Source organism: Xyrauchen texanus, chromosome 12 (genome assembly GCF_025860055.1).
Source record: "Xyrauchen texanus isolate HMW12.3.18 chromosome 12, RBS_HiC_50CHRs, whole genome shotgun sequence".
In the NCBI taxonomy this organism is placed as follows: Eukaryota; Metazoa; Chordata; class Actinopteri; order Cypriniformes; family Catostomidae; genus Xyrauchen; species Xyrauchen texanus.
The window spans coordinates 46,583,651-46,606,005 of record NC_068287.1 but is presented as its reverse complement, the minus strand read 5'-3'; the positions used below and the strand labels follow the sequence as shown (position 1 = coordinate 46,606,005).

At 41.1% G+C, this 22,355-nt stretch overlaps 1 protein-coding gene and 1 long non-coding RNA gene across 2 annotated transcripts; both read left to right on the top strand.

Annotated features, from left to right (window-relative positions):
- The first annotated feature begins 464 nt into the window (after positions 1 to 464).
- LOC127652471 (uncharacterized) lies at positions 465 to 3,004 on the top strand. The gene is made up of 3 exons (XR_007971715.1): positions 465 to 994; positions 1,225 to 1,308; positions 1,651 to 3,004. It is a non-coding gene; the product is annotated as an uncharacterized LOC127652471 (long non-coding RNA).
- Positions 3,005 to 18,691: 15,687 nt separating this feature from the next.
- On the top strand, positions 18,692 to 21,451 carry LOC127652430 (nuclear factor 7, brain-like). The gene is made up of 6 exons (XM_052138587.1): positions 18,692 to 19,238; positions 19,830 to 19,925; positions 20,023 to 20,256; positions 20,339 to 20,361; positions 20,431 to 20,549; positions 20,853 to 21,451. The coding sequence occupies exons 1-6, from the start codon at positions 18,864 to 18,866 to the stop codon at positions 21,443 to 21,445; spliced, it is 1,440 nt and encodes a 479-aa protein (XP_051994547.1). The 5' UTR covers positions 18,692 to 18,863; the 3' UTR covers positions 21,446 to 21,451.
- The last annotated feature ends 904 nt before the right edge of the window (positions 21,452 to 22,355 follow it).

Genomic DNA, 22,355 nt, shown 5'->3' with positions numbered 1-22,355 from the left:
ACAGGTCTCAGATGCGGAGGCAACTGATATTCGTCCTCCGTCACCCAGATTGAGTCACTACGCCACCACGAGGATTTAGAGCGCATTGGGAATTTGGCATTCCAAATTGGGGAAAAAAAGGGAGCTCAGATCAAAAAATAACAAGCATGAATCAAAAGTATATAAACACATTTAAAATATGATACAAAAAAATGCAATTAAAGCAAAGTCTACAATTGCAAACAAAATCATGTTTCTTTGGGTATATTTCTGTTTTTTGTACTCTGAATATTTTTCTCATATTTTAATTTATTTGTACGCTTACGCTGTATTTTTCTTTGCTTTTGTTTCCATGTTCTGCTCTTGATTTTCCAAAACTTGTGAGTACTTTCATGTAAATCAGGGGCGTTTAGCGTCCCTATTGGTCCACTAGCTCTTGATCGACAGCTCCTCCTCTAGCCAATCATCGGGAGAGGAGAGGTGACGTCACTCCCGTGCGACTGCGACGACTGCAGCTCAATATTATATTATTTGTGCTTGATAGATTCGCGGCTTGTGTCTGTTTTGAGGATTTTCTGCATCTCTAGGACACGATGTTTGTCCGAGTTGGTCATTATCATCGTCCGTTAACACATGTATCGAGTCAGATGAGTTTAGTTAACAGAGTCTTTAGTTTAGCAATTATTTAAAACTTCTTTGTTTGTAGGTTATTGGCTGAATATATAAAACTAACAAGGCTGTGTTGTTGTGGATGTTTGATGCATGTTTATTTTAAGGGAGTGTTTATGATAGTTGGGAGAGAATGAAAATGAAAGAATGGAAGTTTAAAGGAAAAGATGAATAAATAAATCATGATTGCATTACAGTTCAGTAAATGTCTAAATGCAAATAAACCGCGAATCACCAAAAAATAAAAGTTCTGAAAGATAGATGGTGACAAACATCATGTTGTAACAGACTGAACGCGGAAACAAAGACGAGAAACACGTGTCAGTGAATCACACGATCATTAAAGGTATGAACACTTTTATACTGCGAGAATTAAACATATTTTCAAATATAATATAAATATCAGTAGATCAGTACAGGATCTATATATGTTATACAGTAATCTGTACACTATTAATGCAATGGTTTTGCTTTTATTATTCAGAGAGACTTTAAAGCTCATTAATGGGTTTAAGAATGAAATGCAATCTGAACATTTTGTTGTTGTTCATGTTCATATCTGTGATTTTGCTGCAGGTAGTTTTTCCTCACTATAGTAAATAAATCCACAGCAGCGTATTTGAAAAGCTCCAGAAAGTTGCAGTGGTTTCTCTACTGAAGGTAAAGCTTCTGCTGTCTGTCTTTAAACACAGTTGAAGTACAAATAAAGGTTGTCATGTCATATAAAGAGATGTTAATGTTAGCGTGTGCACACTGTTAGAGCCCTGCGTTACATGTGTTGTGTAGTGTGGGGTGTAGGTCGTGTGCTACATCAATGCAGAGTCTCTATTCTCTCTTCTCTCTGTCCTCATGACAGCTGAGATGCTGTAGACCCTGATACAGTTTTAATATACACATTTAACTGTTCCATCACTTTTCATTAGAGCTGATTATGCATTTAACGGCTAATGTAGAGATGTGCATATTGCAGAATATTTCATGCATTTATTTCTGTTTATGCAGGACGTCTGGACAGATGGAGAGTTCACTGACTGGCCCGTATCTCTTCCCGAACAATCAACCAATCAGCAACACTTCTGTTTATGTCTGCTGAATGAATAAAACATGTCAGGATTTCAGTTTACTGGATTTATATTAATGTCATGGTAATATAACACACAGCACAGTCATATAAATATACTTTATATTCTTTAAGAAATAAGAAAAGGTTTGTTAGATTTACTCTGATAAATGAATATGGAAATATATAATCAAGCTGTGTGAAATCGTGTGTTATTGGCAGGTCTTTACTCACACAGAGTTTACATACACTCTTCATAACCAGGGTTTTACAATCATTTTCACACATTTGTCCACCCAATCTCTACATTCAGTTGTCTTTTGTTGTCTTAAATATATAAATGTAAAAAAATCTGGTATGTATGATTTACAAGCTGCTTTTCTGGTATTGATAGTAATAACACACACTCTCACACACACACACTCACGTAGAGGAAAGTATTGGGTCACTCTGTGTCTACAAGTGTTGAACATCCTAAATATTTTCAGAAAATAAAGCTTAAGTACCAAGGAGACAAGATACAGTAGCATGTGTCTGTTACATTAAATGCGGAGTTTAGTTACAAAAAACCTAAAAAAAAAATACATAAAATAATTTCACTCAGTACTTCCAGAGAGGAAAGAAGTGTTTATAAGTGTTGAACATCTCTCTGGCTCACTGTCTTTCCTTGATACATCTTTTTATAACACAAGAACAATTTGTGTATAATCACAATATAAATGCCACAGCCATCAACAACAAGAACACATGAACCAACATTTTAAACATCCAAACCTGTATGACTGACTTTCTTCTGCTGAACACAACATATTATATTTTGAAGCATGCTGGTAACCAAACACTTCCATAGTATAGAAATAAAAATACACTGGAAGCCGACGGGAACCCTAAACTATTTGGTTACCAACATGCTTCAAAATATCTTCTTTTGTGTTCTGCAGAAGAAGGTCATACAGGTTTGGAATGGCATGAGGGTGAGTAAATGATTATTATATTATTTTTGGGTGAACTATCCTTTTAATCTGACAAAATCATCTCAACGTAAATTCCTGAACTTGGCATGTGACTGACTGCCTGTGTCTGGTAGATGCTCTGACCTGCTGCTGGTCCTGAAGTCTGACCACACTGACTCTGACTAGCCTCAGCTAGGGAGCTGCTCTGGGGTCTGTTTGTACCTGATCTGCCTGTTTGTGCTTCTTTAAAAAGATATCTCTCCCTTTCTTTTCATGTTTAATTGATCCTGTGCAAAAATATGACAGCCTATGATTACATCTAATCATCCAATTACCAACATTTTTATCCTCATTTTCATAAATGTACATTAAAATCAAGTACCAGTCTAAGTTACCAGTTTGATCATTGCTAGCCCTCCTCTGAACTGAAGTAACTGAACTAGCTAATCGATTACAAACTGCTAAATGTTTACTCGCTGAAGCTGTATCTGTCGTATTATTGGGCATCGATTCAAGCGACACGTTGTAGAGCAACATTCCAAACTCACATTGTCCACATTAACCCCCGAGCACCTAGTAGATCCGGTACTTCCTGTTGGACGCTTCATAATAAAACCCACTTTCATAATAAAACCCATTACTCCACATCCCCCTTTCTAGGAGATGAATGCAGATTTAAATGAACATTTACTGCATAAATGAAAACACTTTTTTTTCTCTCTTTTACATTTTACCTCTAAATAAACACTTTCTTTTTATGTAACACTTTTGTATTCACAAGTCCAGTCTTTGAGGTTTTATGACGCTTCTACCAGACCTGGTTCTGACAGGACCTGGGGAAGCTGCCTTTGGAGTCTTAACCGCAGGCTCTGAACAGTTCGGTGTGAGCCTGGCGCCCTCTGTTGGACAGATTGGTGTACTTGGAATTTGAACCTTTGGTGTGATTTCAGGCAATGGCAATAGATGATGCCTATTCCTCCTGATGACTCCTGACGGGCTCTCCACGACGTATGAGCGGGGTGTAGAATGAGGTGAGATGACAGTCCCTTCACTCTTGGTGTCTGTGATCCACACCGGTTGTCCTGGTGAGAGCTGAGGAAGATCTCTCACACAATGTCTTTTGTTATACACTGAACTGTCCTTTAGTCTCCTCTCTCTCTCTCTCTTCACCACAGTAGCCTCATTAGGCAGGCTGGGAATGAGCAACAAGGGAAGCTGAGGAACTGGCGTACGAAGTCTCCGTCCCATTAGTAGTTGCGCTGGGCTGTATCCATTAGCCAATGGGGTCGCTCTATAGGCTAAAAGCGCAAGATATGGGTCTTTAGCTTTCTTTAGTAGTCTTTTCACCGTCTGGACATGACGCTCAGCCTCCCCATTGCTTTGAGCAAACTTTGGACTGCTGGTTACATGTCTGAAACCATATGCTGCAGCAAAGTCTTTGAACAGCTGGCTTGAAAACTGAGGTCCATTGTCACTGTAGAAAAGCTCTGGAATGCCATGTCTGGAAAAGATTGACTTTAGGTGTACTATAACATCTTCTGATCTTGTGGGCGTCAGTTTTGCTAACTCCACAAATCTGGAATAGTAGTCCACCACCAGAACATAGTTACTGTTGTTAAGAGTAAAAAGATCAGCTCCAACTTTTTGCCATGGTCTTTCAGGGAGCACACTTGGCATTAGAGGCTCCACTGAATTGGCACGTTCCTTAATGCATGTGGTGCAGTTTTTGACAAGCTCGTTGATTTGGCCACTCAGACCAGGCCACCACACAGTCTCTCTGGCTCTCTCTCTGCACCTAGACATTCCCTGATGTCCCTCATGTAAGGCTATGAGAACAGAGTTGCGCATAGTGGTAGGAATCACGAGTCTGGTGCCTTTCAGTAACAGTTCATCATGTACAGTTAGCGTGTCTCTGTGTGGCCAATATGCTTTGACTGGACCTGTGAGATGGCTGTAGTCTGGCCAGCCTCTCTGACACAAAGACATGACTTCAAAACATGTGTTATCTGTCTTTAATTGTTCTTTCAGTTGTGTGATGTATGTTGAGCTAGCAGGTAGGCTTCTGACTATTTCATCGACGTAGATGTTTGTGTCAGCCATTAAATCTGCTGCAGCTTTAGAATCTGAATCTTGCACGACAGGTGCACGTGAAAGGGTGTCCGCTGTGAAGAGTGCTTTGCCTGGAGTGTGTGAGGTGGAGTAACTGTACCTCATGAGCCTGAGTCGGAACCGCTGGATCCTGGGTGGAAGCTCAGTTAGGGCTTGTAGTCCCAGCAGACTGACAAGTGGCTTGTGGTCAGTTTCCAAGGAGAAGTGTCTCCCGATGAGGAAGTCTTTAAATCTTTCACATCCCCACGTTAATCCAAGCGCCTCCTTCTCCACCTGTGCGTACCTCTGCTCTGTCTCAGTTAAAGAGCATGAGGTGTATGCTACCGGTCTCCACTGCTCACCTTCTTTCTGAAATAGGACTGCTCCGAGTCCGTAGGATGAGGCATCAGCAGACAGCTTCAGATCTTTGTTTGGATCATAGAGTGTGAAAACAGGTGGTGATGTCAGTTCACTTTTCAACTGATCAAATGCTTTTTGTTGTGCATAGCACCAAACCCACTGGTTTTTCTTTGAAAGCAGATCTCTTAGGGGCTTATCTTTTTCAGCCAGTCCTGGAATAAATTTACCTAACTAGTTGACCATTCCAAGAAAGCTGCGAACATCGCTGACATTTGACGGCTCTTTCATCGCTTTGACTGCCCTGATTTTATCGGGGTCAGGTTGGACTCCCTCCGCAGACAAAATGTGTCCAAGGAACTTTACCTCATGTTTGCTTAAGTCACATTTCTCCATATTTAGTGTGACACCAGCCTCTTGCAGTTTGTGAAGCACTGTGTGAAGTCTGACATTATGTTCCTGCTGGTCCTTTCCCCAAATGAGTATGTCGTCCATGTGACAAACCACGCCTGGCAGCCCATTGAGAATCACTGACATTCTCCGCTGAAAATGTTCTGGGGCTGAGGCTATTCCAAAAGGAAGTCTGTTAAAATGGTAGCGTCCGAAAGGGGTAATGAATGTTGTATAGTGTGCTGACTCAGGTGACAATGGGACCTGCCAAAACCCTCTGTTTGCATCTAACTTACTGAAGACGATTGCTCCAGCCAGAGATCCAAGTGTCTGTTCCACTGAAGGTAAGATGTACTTCTCTCTGCACACTGCATTATTGAGGTGAGTGAGGTCCACACAAATACGCACTGAGTCATTTTTTGTTGGCACTGGGACCATACCTGAGCACCATTCAGTTGGCTCTTCAACTCTGCTGATTACTCCCATGGACTCCATTTTTTCCAGTTCCTGTTTCACTTTCCCCAACAAAGGAATGGGGACACGCCTTGGTGTGGCCAGGGAAAAAGGAACAGCGTCAGGTTTTAGCTTAATAGTATAAGGTTGCTGCATTAACCCCAAACCCTGACACAGCTTTGGGTATTTCTCATTTAACACTTTCATGTCTATGCTATCTGCTCTAGACACAAGGTTTAGCTTGACACTTGCTGGCCTGCTCAACAGTGCTATGTGCAAATCTTTGATAACATATACGTTTTCTTCAATTTCTTTTTCACCTTTGCACAATGTTTCTCTGCACATATCCAATACATTGAGAGGAGTGCCCCCAGGTCCAAACAATGGTCTGTCTGGTTTGCATAACTCTGTCACATTGTGATTTATACTGTAGTACATCTGGGCTGGGATAACTGAAACATCCGCGCCAGTGTCTATCTTAAATCTGACTTTGTGGTTTCTGATGGTAAGATCTGCATACCAAGGATCTGACCCTGCGTCCACAGAACCAAGGAACATGGGTGTGTCATTATATTCCTCTGTTTCTATCACATGCACGGATTTAGCAGACTTACACACCTTACTGTAATGTCCTCTTTTACCACAGTTATGACAAGTCACATCTTTTGCTGGACATTGAACTTTAGCATGTGCAGGTGTTTTACCACACCTGTAGCAGGATCTCTCATTTGGTGTTTTGGACTTTGTTGAGTATTTTGGCTGAGTTGGGGACTTGTATCTTAAATACTGTTGTTTTGGATGCTGTTGTTTTCTATATTTCACTGACACAGCATCTATTTCCATGTTGTTCTCTCCTCTAATGTCTGTTTGTTGCCTTTTTATGACTTCTGACTGCCGGGCTTGATTTACTGCCTTCTCTAGCGTCAAGTCCTTGTCCATTTGTAATCTCTCAGCTAAGCTGGTGTCTCTGAGACCCACGACGAGGCGATCTCTTATTAGCTCATCGTGTAGAGCAACGTAGTTGCAGTTTTCAGCCAAAGCATAAAGCGCGGTGACAAACGAGTCAACAGTCTCATTAGTTAGCTGTACTCTTTGATTAAAACGGGCTCTTTCATAGATAATGTTTTTCCTGGGCACAAAATATATGTCCAAATCTTTTACCGCTTGATACTGTTGTCTCTGCACGTCCGTTAAAGCTTGACCTCGAAGAATGTCGTCCGCTTCATCCCCCATACAGTAGATGAGCGTGTTTACCTGGTTAGCCTCAGAGCTAAGATGCAGATTGCTGGCTAGATGGAATCTTTCAAATCTCCGTATCCACTTTTCCCATTGCTGAGGCTTAGAAAAATCAAACGCTTCGGGAGGCTGAATGGTGAATGTGGTGTTCAGGGGTGGATTTGCGTTAATGTTGCCGCTGTTTACCTGTAGCTGGGGCGGTAGCCTGCGAGGCTGCGTATGCGGTGCGCTTGCTCCCGCTTCCTCTGCATCCGACATTATTTTCTTCCGATAAAATCTTCTTTTTCACTCCCAGAACAGCTTACTTTCTCTCCCCGGCAATTGAGCTCTTACTGCCGCCCGACTTCTGACACCATGTCGTATTATTGGGCATAGATTCAAGCGACACGTTGTAGAGCAACTGAACAGCATTTATTAAAGCAACATTCCAAACTCACATTGTCCACATTAACCCCCGAGCACCTAGTAGATCCGGTACTTCCTGTTGGACGCTTCATAATAAAACCCACTTTCATAATAAAACCCATTACTCCACAGTATCCTACTTCCCCACATTAGCTAAACATTTGTATACTGTAACTTCCATACTGCGCGATATATGCATGTATTACTAGCGCAGATGTAAGCGTAAGGATTGTTATGCTAAATTGCGAAACGATCTCTCTAATCTGATTAACCTGTAGCCTATTGGAGCCTTATTAACTCACACAGCGTCTCATAAATGTATTCAGCAAACAAACATGATGCTAAACCTTAACTTACTTCAAATATGACGTTTTCTTATTCTTCTGTATCTTGCAACTATATTCTCTCGTCCTCGTCTCGTCGTCCGTTTGAAAACTGCGCGCTGATGGCGAGCGTTAAAAAATAAAAAAACTCTTATTTTGACAAGAGGTTTATAAATGAGATGTCAATCAGCAACTGCCAGTAGCGAATAAAAAGTTGGGGTGGCCAATCAGATGTCAGGGGTGTCCAGTGCCATCCCGGACACCCCTCTGGCTCCGCCTCTGCTCATAATGGGGCATCGTCAGAGCAACTTTTTTGAAAATCCAGAATACAGTGTACGATTAGAGGATTTTACAATCATTTTCACACATTTGTCCACCCGATCTCTTCATTCGGTTGTCTTTTGTAACTTGTATGTTGACAAAATGCTCCACAATCACCAAAAGATTTCCTACATGTCTTAAAGGGCACCTATTATGCCCCTTTTCACAAGATGTCATTTCAATATTTGGTGTCACCAGAATGACCTGTGAAGTTTCAGCACAAAATACCCAACAGATCATTTATTATCTCATGCTGAAAATGCGTGTCTTTAAAAAACAAGTGTGTGTCTTTAAATGCAAATGAGTTTGTGCTTCTCCTGAATAGGGTGAAGTTATGACATCTCTATTTCGGATAACTAGACTGACAGCTAAAAGAGTGACGTTCAGCCCGATATGTTTGAACCGGAGTCAGACACTGATGAGAGACTGAAGCAGGAAGTTTCCGAATGGTTATTTGGTTATTTGCAATTATGGATGAGCAACACACACACAAATATTGTTATAACGCAGTCTGGTGTAAAATGATTCGTGTAAACATAAACGCAACTCACACGACGAACAGCCACTAGCGTAACCCAACTCATGCAGTCCACCCTAAGACAGACGGAACGGAGAACCAGAGCAGCTGCATTACGGGAATACCCCGAACAAAGTGAAAGTGAGGGAGAGAATTCAGTGTCGTCACCCCCTGGGCAGAGACAGAAGCACTTCAGAGTCGAATCCAAACCTCGTCAACTAAAATTCAACAATCGAGGAAAAATTAATTGGGAAGAAATCATATGTCACAACTGTCAAGGTATCGGCCATATGAGACGGAACTGCCCGTCACCCAGGCTCGATCTGCATCGTGTAACTCCAGCAGTACACCAGTCTACAGACATCCAACCTACCTCCACTGTTCTTCAAGTCAAGGGCACCGGTCCTGAAATGTGTATACATACACTGTTATACAATATGGAGCTATGTGCCCTCTTGGACAGCGGGGCCAGGAGAAATGTGTTACCTCATCACTGCTATGAGGCTATTAATGCAGGTGTTCGACCCCTGCTCGAGCTATCGACAGTGCAGGCTCTGCAAGGAATAAGCCCTATAAATGTTGATGTTCTTGGGGAAGTCCATGTGCCGATACAGGTTGGGACCCATACAGTCAGTGTTAACTTCATTGTAGCCGATGTAATAGAGGGCATAGAAGCCATTCTTGGACACCCATTCCTGGAGCAAGCACGAGCACGCCTCGACTTTGGCAGCCAGAAAATTGTATTGTTCGGTGAGCAAATACCTTACTTTAATCCTAAAACCAAGCCCAGGGTGCATGTTGTTCGAATAGCACGTACCGCTGTCCTTGAGGCAGGACGTGAATACATCGTGCCAGGCAATGCCCATTTTCGAGAGAATGTACAGGGCGATGTGTTACTGTGCCCAACAAAAGGGTTCATGGAGAAATACCGGTGTTGGTTGCATGGATTGTAATTGATGCTCAACCAAATAATCAAATACCCATCAGGCTGTATAACCCAGGTACCGTTGCTGTGAGAATAAGGAAAGGAGTCATTGCTGGGCTTCTCCAGCCTGCGGATGTTGTACGAGTCCCCAACTCAGAGCTGCCATCTGCAAGCCCAACCTCCATGGCTGTTCCAAGTCATCTACAGTCCCTTTATGCAGAGAGTACGGTGGGTCTTGGGGAAGCAGAAAAATGTGAGCTGGCAGAGCTCCTTAGTGCCTATGGGGATGTTTTCTCTACTAGACCGACAGACCTTGGTCGCACTAACCTGGTGCAACACGACATTCAAACCCGGCCGGGTCCGCCAGTGAAACAGCAGCCAAGGAGAATGGCTTTCGAGAAACAGCAAAATGCTGATAACCAGATCCAGCAAAATCTTGACACTGGCTTAGCTGTCCCTAGCCATAGCAGCTGGGCTTCGCCAATTGTTATGGTACAAAAGAAAGACCAGACCTACCGACTGTGTGTGGATTACAGAATTCTGAATGAACGCACTATTAAAGACGCTTACCCACTTCCACGAATCCAGGATACCCTGGATACACTGTCCAATGCGAAATGGTTCAGCACTTTGGATCTAGCCTCAGGCTATTGGCAAGTGGAGTTGACTCCGGAGGCTCGACAGGCAGCCGCATTCTGCAGTAGGAAGGGGCTTTTTGAGTGGAATGTGATGCCTTTTAGTCTTTGCAATGCCCCGGCAACGTTCCAACGCTTAATGGATCGTATCTTGGCTGGAATGCAATGGGAAATCTGCCTGGTCTATTTGGATGACATTATCGTGCTGGGGAAGGATGTCAAGGAAATGATTCAGTGCCTAGCGCAGGTGTTCGAGAGGTTACGTCAGGCCAACCTCAAATTGAAGCCCGCCAAGTGTTGTCTCTTCCGCCGACAGGTGATTTACCTGGGACACATTGTTTCGGAGGAGGGCATTGCCACTGACCCTCAGAAAGTGCAGAAGATTCAAGAATGGCCACAGCCCACCAATGTTAATGAAATTCGGCAATTCATTGGTTTGACGTCTTACTACAGACGTTTTGTTAAAGATTTTACAACAGTTGCCAAGCCCCTTCATAACCTGTTAAGAAAACATGCCCGATTTCAGTGGACCCCTGAAAGCCAACAAGCTTTTGACAAGCTGAAGGAACTACTCACCACTGCTCCTGTTCTGGGGTATCCTATGGACTGTGGCAACCTAATTCTCGATACAGACGCCAGCAACTTTGGAATCGGAGCTGTGTTATCCCAACTCCAACATGGTGAGGAACGTGTGTTGGCGTACGGTAGTCGAGGGTTGACGCCTACGGAACAGAATTACTGCACCACACGGAGAGAATTGTTGGCTGTAGTGGAGTTCACCACACGCTTCCGTCAATACCTGCTGGGCAGACCTTTTATCGTGCGTACAGATCATAGTAGTCTACAGTGGCTCATAAAAATGAAAGAACCAGAGGGACAATTGGCCCGGAGGCTTGAGAAGCTTGGGGAGTACGATTTCAGGGTTGTGCATCGCCCTGGGCGTTATCATGAAAACGCAGATGTGCTGTCCAGAAGGCCATGTCGTTCAACTTGTGCCTGCAGCATCAAAGAACCCTCTTTGAGCAGCCCTCAGCTCTGTCACCAGGCAGTTCAGTGTGATTTTGACATCAGACCTGCAAACAATGTACCTGAAACTGCTACCCCAGAGTTCTGTCCAGTGGGGGTAGTACAATCTGTCATGACAGCAAGTGCTGCTCCGTTCTTTGGGTGGACTGCAGAGAAACTATTTTCTGCCCAGGCAACTGACACCGATTTTGCCCCCATCAGAAGGTGGCTAGAGGAAAGTGTGGAACGACCCTCCTGGGACAATGTGTTGCCCTATGGACTGGCAACTAAAGCTTACTGGAGCCAGTGGAAGAGACTGTACCTAAAGGATGACATTCTGGTACGGCGCTTCTATCTAATGGAGGGTCCTGAGTTTTACCCACAAATCCTCTTGCCACAAGTGTTCCGTCAGGATTTCATGCATCAAATGCACGATGGGCCAGTGGGTGGACACTTCGGGGTGGAGCGGACAATGTCTCGGCTCCAAACCAGGTATTACTGGTACCAGATGCGAGCTGATGTTACACTTTGGTGTCGTACATGCACCAGCTGTGCTGCAAAGGCCCGACCCACAAAGAGGCCTCAAGCGCCTATGGGCACTGTACGAGTGGGGGTTCCTATGGAAAGGATCGCTGTTGATTTGATGGGTCCCATGAATTAAACTGAACGTTTCAATCATTACATTCTGGTGGTGCAGGACTATTTCACCAAGTGGGTGGAAGCCTACCCCCTGCCCAATGACCGAGCTGTCACCGTTGCAGAGATTATAGTTGCTGAATGGGTGTGTCGCTATGGAGCACCGTCGACACTAAATAGCGACCAAGGCTCTAACTTTGAATCGGAGGTCTTCCAAACAATGTGTGACCTACAGGGAATTGAAAAGACCCGAACGACCCCTTTCCGACCTCAGTCTGATGGGCAAGTCGAGCGATTTAATGCCACCATCCTAGCCACCACTTCGGAACGTTGTCACTGGGAATGGGATATCATGGTTCCCTTTGCTGTGATGGCTTACCGAGCTACCAAACATAGCTCCACCGGCTTCACTCCTAATATGATGCTCTTTGGCCGGGAGTTGACGGAGCCCATTGACCTAGTAGCAGGAATGCCCCCCAGCAATACCTCAGTTCAAACTCCCCCACAATACATTGCTGAGACAAGAGAAAGGCTGGAGTTGGCACATCAAATTGCCAGAGATGCTTTGGGTCGATCTGTTGAGTGTGCCAAAAAGCAATATGACAAGAGAGTTGCTAGGACACGCTATAAAGTTGGTGATGCTGTGTGGTATCTCATAAAAGGGACTAAACGGGTGAAAAATAAGATCAGGAAGTTCCTTCCTGCTTATGAGGGTCCTTACTTTATCCTAGGACACCTGGATGATTTGGTGTATTGAATTCAGAAAAGCCGTACCATTCCCGGCAACCTCTGGAGAACAGCTGGGTGTTTAAAGGCTCAGAAGCCTGGCAGCCCCAGGAGGTCCCTATTCCCAGTCTTGGAGCAGAGTTCAGTGATCTTGACCTGGACCTCACTCGCCTATTCATGGAAGAACCTGTAAATGTCAGCGGCATGGACAACGTGCCTGTACTTGACGAAGCATATTGTGTGCCAATGGCAGAACAGGAGAATAAAGATGTTCAGTGCAGTGAAGGTAGCACGGTGCGACAGAGTCAAACAGGGACGGTTAACGGCCAAAGAGGGGGTAGGCCGCAACGAGTGAGAAGACACCAAAGTGGTTTGGTGACTGGACTAATTGATGCTTAATTGTTGAAAAAAAAAAATTCTGAAACATGCTGTCTGTTAATGTTGTTTATTTTCTGTGCATACCCGGGTGGATTGTAACTGTTTTGTTGTGTTGAAATAAGGAAAATAAGCTATGGCTGTGTTAACTAAGAGTAAACTATTTTTTTTTGTGTGTGTGTGGATGTAATGCAATGGCTTCTGCTAATTTCTTCTTTCGGCAGGGGAATTTGAAGAGGAAATTCCATCGTCTTACTGAACTCGAACCGTATTTGAACTGGATTACTGTTGCTTTCATAATGGACTGTGCATAGTGAACTCTTAAGCCCCCTGCACCGTGCTACCCCTCTGCCTTATGGACTGTGTACTCCATCGTGTGGGGTTAGATAACATGGGCCAATGTCTCTATTGAGTGGAGTTTGCAAAAATGGACTGTATGCTCCGTCAAATGGAGTTGCCTTTGGACTAAAAAAAAAAAAAAACAGGAGACAGTATGTTGAATGTATTTCTGCCTGTTATTTGCACTGTGAAATTATGTTGATGCATTTCATGTTTATATTAAGGGGTGCTGGATTGGTGTTAAAGTTAATCACCATCCAGAGTGGGGGTAGTGTTGCGGGACAAGGGTGGAGGGGAGAACTATTACTTTAAGATTGTAAGAATGTGGTTTTTGTAGTTCTAACGGAGTGATTTATGGGTAGTGAAGTCCAGGAAGAAGCGTGGTCGTAGTGTTGCTCTGTAAAAAAATATGGGAGAGCCATAGAGTTGTTCTGTTACATTCTCTTGAACCACCCGGGAATTTATGTTCACTGCAATACAGCAGATTTATTGTATGGATATGTGCTGAAGAAATAAAAGCGGCATGTTTGGGATAATCCGGTCCAACTCATCATTTATACGAACATGAACTAAACAAACTGTTACACACAGCTGCTGAGAGCACCGCTGGGACAAAAGGTAACAGCATTCCCTTCAAAATCACAACTAATCCACTGCGGCTCAGATGTCCGGAGTAAATAAAGACTGCTGTTCATCCTTACATCCAACAACATCAGGAGACATTCATGTCCTCAGCTGCATCGAAACAATGGCGGACTGTGTGCAACTCATTCAGGGTGGGTCTAAGCTAAAACGGCAGTGTCCGTCAACAGCCGTGGGAGGGGCCTATACGATGTGACGTCACGTTGTACAGAATCTGCGAATGGTTTGTTCTGAAACCGTGTTTATGATTAATGGGGATAAAAAAAGGACTGGGTGGATTTGTATCATTATAGGGTGGTTTTGTACACGCTGCCAACACAGATCTATGTTCAAACACCATGTAAAAGTGCATTTTGCATAATAGATGCCCTTGATATAATGATATATATAACAATGATAAGGTCTGTATTCGATTATGGAAGCTTGGCATGTAGGACAGCAGCAAAATCACATTTAGTTAAACGGGACAGGATTCAAGCACAGGCATTAAGATCTCACTGAGGAGCAAATGCATCAACACCAGTTTATCACTACTGGCCGAAGGAGGTGAAATGCCTCTTTATATCAGAAGACAGCAACTTATGGCAGTGTACTGGACAAACCTTAAAAGTCAGGATGTGTGGCAGCCAACGCTGACGATTTTAGAGACATGTTAGAAAGGTGGATGAATGAATGTAATAATTTTGGGTGGATAATTGAAGGGATGATAAATGAAATGGGTCTAAATACATACAAGTGTGCAGCAAGAGTGATGCTGCCACCAGATCCTTTGTGGATTCAACATTATTGGAGAGACAAGAAGAGGGTAAAGATGAATGTTTATATATTTGGCAAAAATATGGAAATAATATTCATATATTCACAGATGCTTCAAAAAATCCAAATGGAGCAAAAGTAGGAGTTGCAGTTACTATTCCTAAATTAAAGATCTCCGATAAGAAAAGCCAGTGGAGAGGGTGTCTGAGTTTAAGGATTTAGGACTATGGCTAAATGATAAACACACATGCAAATTGCATATTAAACATGTAGAAACAAAATGCAAAATAATAATAATAAAATGACTAAGAGCAGTGGCTGGATATGATTGGAGGGGCTGATAAGCAGTCATTAATTGATATATACAGAGCTATTATGAGTTCAACAATTGATTATGGATGTATATGGAGCAGCAGGTAAAAAAAATACTATTAAATATAGACAGATTACAGTTTAGTGCTCTTCTGCTCTGTGTTGGAGACATAAAGTCAACCCCATTAATGCTGTTCTAACAGCAGAGGGTGAAATATCATTGGAGCTCTGGATTAGGAAGAACTGTTGGGAATATGGGAAATTTAAGAGAAGTGGATTTAGATGGAAATCGACAGGAAGAGCTGGTGAATATGGAGACTATAGAGTTCAATAGGACATCCCCAAGTAATATTCCACCATGGCTTTATCCAGCGACTGAAATAGATATTAATATATTAAAGAAAAAGAGAGAATGGCAAACTAATGAAGTGGGTAACAAAGTATGTTTATATGTAAGAAATAAGTATTTCATGAGGGCCTGAAAGGAAATGAGGGTGCTGATTTGCTTGCACAAAAAAAAGCTTTTGTTTGCGATCCGCCGAAAAACGAAGAGAAGAAGAAGACATGGTGATACACACTCTGTACCATAGACATAATAAATACATAGACGCCCTATTGACCGCTGGAGCGTACGTCAACGGGCCGCCATATTGCGGAGGGCAACATTCCCATTTCTCTATTAACGGGAATTGAGGAAAAATGCCTGCCTAATGTGCTGCTTGGGGCTGTACAAATTGCCGCACTATTGAAAACAGGTCTCGGGGAATTACTTTTCACAAGTAAGACTGAACATTTGTTTTTGGTTACGTATTTGGTCGTTATATAATTAGTAATATTAACGTTAGTTGGCCACCGGAGTTAGTCAGACTAAAATAGCTTGCTTGCGAGCTGTGAAAGTTGAGACATGAGTTGACATGATTTGACATGATTTATAGTATAGTTTTATCTTATATTTTATATTATAAAGTAAATTTCCTGAAAATCTAAATATTTTCTTAAAACCGACTTTTATGACAAGTACTGGTTACACCATGTACGAACCACTGAAATCGGTTGATAAATGTAAACGTTATTTTTGTTTTTATCCAGAAAAACCGCAACTCACCCGTTTACTTGCATTTGATTACAGCGCAGTCTTGCCCTCCGCAAAATGGCGGACGCGTTGACGTATCGCAGCAACGTTCCAAAGCGGCCAATAGGGCGTCTATGTATTTATTATGTCTATGCTCTGTACAGCAGGTGGCGGTATGCGCCTTTAAACGTTGTTTGCGGCCCGCCAAAAACAAAACAGAGAAGAAGAAGAAACAGCGAGTCCCGCCAACATTGAAGGCAAGTTCATTCTTCTACTGTTTGTTTGTGTAAATATGTAACATATTTTGTAATCTGCATATTTTATGCTGTAATTTGCACACTTTTATGTAATACTTTTGATTTTATCTTCTTAAACATCAGTGATTTGATTCAGACAGACTGTAGAGCACATCTGTTATCGTATATTGAGAACGTCTTTAAAGCTCCAGAAAAGGACAAATAAAGCATAATTAAATAATGTTCGAGTAGTCTGTATGAGCTGTGTGTTTCATTCAAAGTCTTTAACGATAACTTTGTGTGAAACAAACCACAATACATGGAATTATTTGCTTTAAATCTTTACATTAAATATATATACATGCCCAGTATAACCAGTGTTCTTATAGTTTTGTTTTTTTCAATTAAGATTTTATATTTAATTTGTTTTTCCAAATTAGTTTTCATTCATTTTCACAGTTTTTCTGTAAGTTTCAGTTGTTCATTTTAGTCCGCTGGATCTGTATGAATTTCCTAAATCATTATTAAACTAATCTTTGTGAAGTAAACATTTAAAGAGACAGTTCACCCAAAAATGAAAATTCTCTCATCATTTATTCACCCTGATGCAATCCCAAAATTGTATGACTTTTCCTTTTTCTGCTGAACACAAATTAAGAATATTTCAGCTCTGTAGGTCCATACAATGCAAGTGAATTGTTACTAGAACTTTGAAGCTCAAAAAAGCACAAAGGCAGCATAAAAGTAATCCAAAAGTCAATTTTATTTGTAAAACGCCTTTCACAACATGCATAATTTCAAAGCAGCTTTACAGAAAGTCAGGCATTAACAGAAGATAAGACTGTAATGTCTATTATGTCAATGAATCATCATTGTGTCGAATGCAGCACTAAGATGTAAAAGCACTAGAAGAGAAATGCAGCCGCGATCAGATGATAAGAGCAAGTCATGTGCAACTCTGATAAGTGCAGTCTCTGTACTGTGATGAGGCCTAAATCCTGACTGAAATTCTTCGTATATACTATTTCTCTGTAGAAATGAACATATTTGGGAGGATACTACCTTTTCTAGTATTTTTGACACAAACAGGAGATTTGAAATCAGTCTATAATTGGCCAGTTATCGTGGATCAAGTTGTGGCTTCTTAATAAGCGGTTTGATTGTTGTTTTTTGTAAATATTGAACATATTTTGTAATCTGCATATTTTATGCTGTAATTTGCACACTTTTATGTAATACTTTTGATTTTATCTTCTTAAACATCAGTGATTTGATTCAGACAGACTGTAGAGCACATCTGTTATCGTATATTGAGAACGTCTTTAAAGCTCCAGAAAAGGACAAATAAAGCATAATTAAATAATGTTCGAGTAGTCTGTATGAGCTGTGTGTTTCATTCAAAGTCTTTAACGATAACTTTGTGTGAAACAAACCACAATACATGGAATTATTTGCTTTAAATCTTTACATTTAAATATATATGCCCAGTATAACCAGTGTTCTTATAGTTTTGTTTTTTCAATGTAGATTTTGTATTTAATTTGTCTTTCCAAATTAGTTTTCATTCATTTTCACAGTTTTTCTGTTACTTTTAGTTTTCTCAAGTTTCAGTTTAGTTCATTTTAGTCTGCTGGATCCATGTGAATTTCCTAAAACATTAATAAACAAATTTTTGCGAAGTAAACAATAAAAGAGACAGTTCACCCAAAAATGAAAATTCTAATTTATTCACCCTGATGCCATCCCAAACGTGTATGACTTTCCCTTTTTCTGCTGAACACAAATGAAGAATAGAAGAATATCTCAGCTCTGTTGGTCCACACAATGCAAGTGAATGGTGACCAGAACTTTGAAGCTCCAAAAAGGCAGCATAAAAGTAATCCATAAGACTTCAGTGGTTTAATCCATGTCTTCAGAAATGATATGATAGGTGTGTGTGAGAAACAGATCAATATGAAAGTCTTTTATTTTTCACTAAATCTTGACATCAGCAGTCTCCTTGGCAATCTTGATTTCAAGCTCGATTATATTTCCCAGCACCATCTAAACTCCCCTAGTAAGAGTAAACAAGCTTGAAATCATGATCGTTCCTGTAGGTGGCAAATGCAAGACACTAGCTCTACGTAGGTATGTAGACATACCAGTGGGGAATGCTAAAATCTTTGTTGCATATTTAGATGAAGGATCTGAACATTTTAGAAAATCCAACCTGACATAACCGTGACTGACTTATTATTTCTCTCTCTCTGTTCATAAGGACACTTTTCTGGACAATAAAGAAATCAACAATCGGTTTAGTACAAAGGGAAAGACTTTCTAAAAGGATTCTAGTGAAGTTTGTTTCAGAGTCGACAGCAGATCTTTGGTGATTCTGATGATTATTCATTATTGAAAGCAACATTCAGAAAGTCAAAGTAAAGTTCAGATCGTTGGAGCTTTTATAAGCAGTGAAAATGGATTCACTCTCTGTGGAAGAACTTTCTTGTCCCGTGTGCTGTGAAATCTACAAGAATCCTGTTGTTCTGTCGTGTAGTCACAGTGTGTGTAAAGAGTGTCTTCAACAGTTCTGGAAAACCAAGAGAACTCAGGAGTGTCCCGTCTGCAGGAGATCTTCAAAAGAAGAACCTCCTCGTAATCTGGCATTGAAGAACTTATGTGAGATGTTTGTGAAGGAGGGAAATGAGAAGGAGATCTGCAGTTTACACAGAGAGAAACTCAAACTCATCTGTCTGGACGATAAACAGCCGGTGTGTTTAGTGTGCAGAGATTCAGAGAAACACGTCAATCATAAATTCAGACCCATCAATGAAGTTCTTCCATCTTACAAGGTACGACAAACTTCTCTTGAGTCATATTAAAGGGATACTCCAGCTGTGGGAAGATGAATGTGTATTTAATAGTGGTCATTTATGTAGTAGAAATGTGAAATTATTTTTGAATTTGAAGCATTCTAGACTGAGAAAAGGCAAAAAATGTATTTTTTACTCATGTGGCTGAAAGACAACAACTCCCAGAATGCACTTGCTTTGCCGCACTTACGAGGCCACTCCCAAACCACGAAATAGTAAACACAACGTTAGTAATGCGAACTATTTGCACATACAGTATGTGCGCATACATGAAAATATAACAATAGCTCAGCTGACTACGCGGGAACAACATTGATTATGCCGGGTGTCCAAACTCTGTACATTACGTCTTAGTAACAAAAAGAAATACAAAACAAATACTCACTTTACACTAAGCCGTCCATTTGTCCCTGCAGGCTTTGGCTGGCGTTTCCAATTTATCTTTGGGATCCTGAAATAAGTTTCCAGGACCCCCCTGTCCATGTGTGGTAATTGCTTTAAACAATATTTATCATACTATATATTACATACAGGAACATATTACAGTATTTTCACTTTGTTAAATTTCAGGAGGAACTCAATACAGCACTGAAGTCTTTACAAGAGAAACTCAAACGCACAGAAAACATGAAAGGAGAGTGTGATAAATCAGTTGGACACATCAAGGTGAGGATACAGAATCAACAATCAAACACATTTGCTGATAAATGATGTGATGTGTGTGAATGCAGAGCTGATTGAAGTGAATTTGATGTGATTTCAGACTCAAGCTGAGCACACAGAGCGTCAGATTAAAGAGCAGTTTAAGAAGCTTCATGAGTTTCTCCGACATGAAGAAGAAGCTACAATCACTGAACTGAGAGAGGAAGAGGAGCAGAAGAGTCAGATGATGAAGAAGAAGCTTGAGGAGATGAACACACACATCTCAACTCTTTCACACACAATCAAAGACATGGAGGAAATGATGAAAGCCAATGACGATGTCTCATTTCTAAAGGTGACAGTCAAACTCTCATCATTGATTTCTGCTCTTATTGATCATTTGAGGAGCTCATCAGGTGTTTTTTTGTCTTTTGCAGAACTTTAATGTGACAATGGAAAGGTAAGTGTCTCCTCTCTATGGTTGTGAAGTCAAAGTCACTGCAGTACTGACTCTTGAATGTTCTTCCAGAGTCCAGATCTCACAGCCGGATCCACAGATGACTTCTGGAGCTTTCATTCATGTGCCACATTACTTGGGCAACCTGACATTCAGAGTCTGGAAGAAGATGCAAGACACTGTCCACAAGAGTGAGTCCACAAAACATCTCTGCTCGCACACTGAGAGTGTGACATTTGAATATTTACACAAAAAAACAAAAGTGTGTCCTCTATTATAAACATGACAATAATATACACTATACACACTTTTAATGTTTGTGTTGTGATTCACTGTTAAACACTGATAATAAAACATGTGTGTAACTAATAACAACACTGACAATATCTGATAGTGTTTCATCAATATGACAAGTGTTCATAATTCATAATAATCTGTACATGATTCACTCTTGATGATTATATGAACATCTGTTGATTGTTTTCTCTCATCAGCTCCTGTGATTCTGAATCCAAACACTGCAAATCCAAATATGATCCTGTCTTATGATCTGACCAGAGTGAGATACAGCGAGAACAGACAAATATTACCTGATAATCCAGAGAGATTTGACTATTATCTGTGTGTTCTGGGTTCAGAGGGGTTTAACTCAGGAACACACTGCTGGGATGTGGAGGTTAAACACAATAATAACTGGATTATTGGAGTAACTACAGCATCAAACCAGAGGAAGGGATGTGACTTCTTTAACACTGATGTCTGGGGTGTGGATTATTATGAGGAGGATGATGAAGATGATGAGGCTGATAAAGCTGATGAGGATGATGAGGATGATAAAGATGGTGATGATGAAGATGTGGAGGATGGTGTGTTTACTGTCTCACAGAAACTTGAGCGTGTGAGAGTTCATCTGGATTATGACGGAGGAAAAGTGTCATTCTCTGATCCTGTAACTAACACACATCTACACACATTCACACACACATTTACACACACACTCTTGCCATTCTTCTGGAGTTATGATGTCACTTCCCCTCTGAGGATTTTACCAGTTAAATTCACAGTAATATCTGATCCTGCTCACTGAACATCTCACAAGTATTATTCATTGATGCAATCTTAGAACATTTAGATTTCCAAAGGTTAAATATGTCAATAATACAGTAACTCAACATAGTCTACAAAAACTCAACAGATAAGATTGAATGATCTCATCAGACATATGAGTGAGTTTTCTTAACATGATTTTTGTCATTGGTAAGTTCACAGAAATCAATTAAATGTGATCATATGTTTGATATTTGCTCCACACTTCATCTTTACCAGTTTACTCTCATCTTAACTACCAGTAACTCACTGAACCTTCAATCTAACCAGCTCAGTCTCATAAAGGGGCGATGGAAGATCCAGAATACAGTGTACGATTACAGGATTTTACAATCATTTTCACACATTTGTCCACCCGATCTCTTCATTCAGTTGTCTTTTGTAACTTGTATGTTGACAAAGCAGTTCATCTCTCTCCCAAAATGCTCCACAATCACCAAAAGATTTCCTACATGTCTTAACGGGCACCTATTATGCCCCTTTTCACAAGATGTCATTTAAATCTTTGGTGTCCCCAGAATGACCTGTGAAGTTTCAGCACAAAATACCCAACAGATCATTTATTATACCATGTTGAAAATGCGTGTCTTTTAAAAAAAAAAAGTGTCTTTAAATGCAAATGAGTTTGTGCTTCTCCTGAATAGGGCGAAGTTATGACATCTCTATTTCGGATAACTAGACTGACAGCTAAAAGAGTGACGTTCAGCCCGATATGTTTGAACCGGATTCAGACCCTGATGAGAGACTGAAGCAGGAAGTTTCCGAATGGTTATTTGATACATAATTTTATTTGTTGTAGAGTTTTTTCACCGATGCAACGATGGATGAGCAACACACACACACACGAATATTGTTATAATGCAGTCTGGTGTAAAATGATTAGTGTAAAC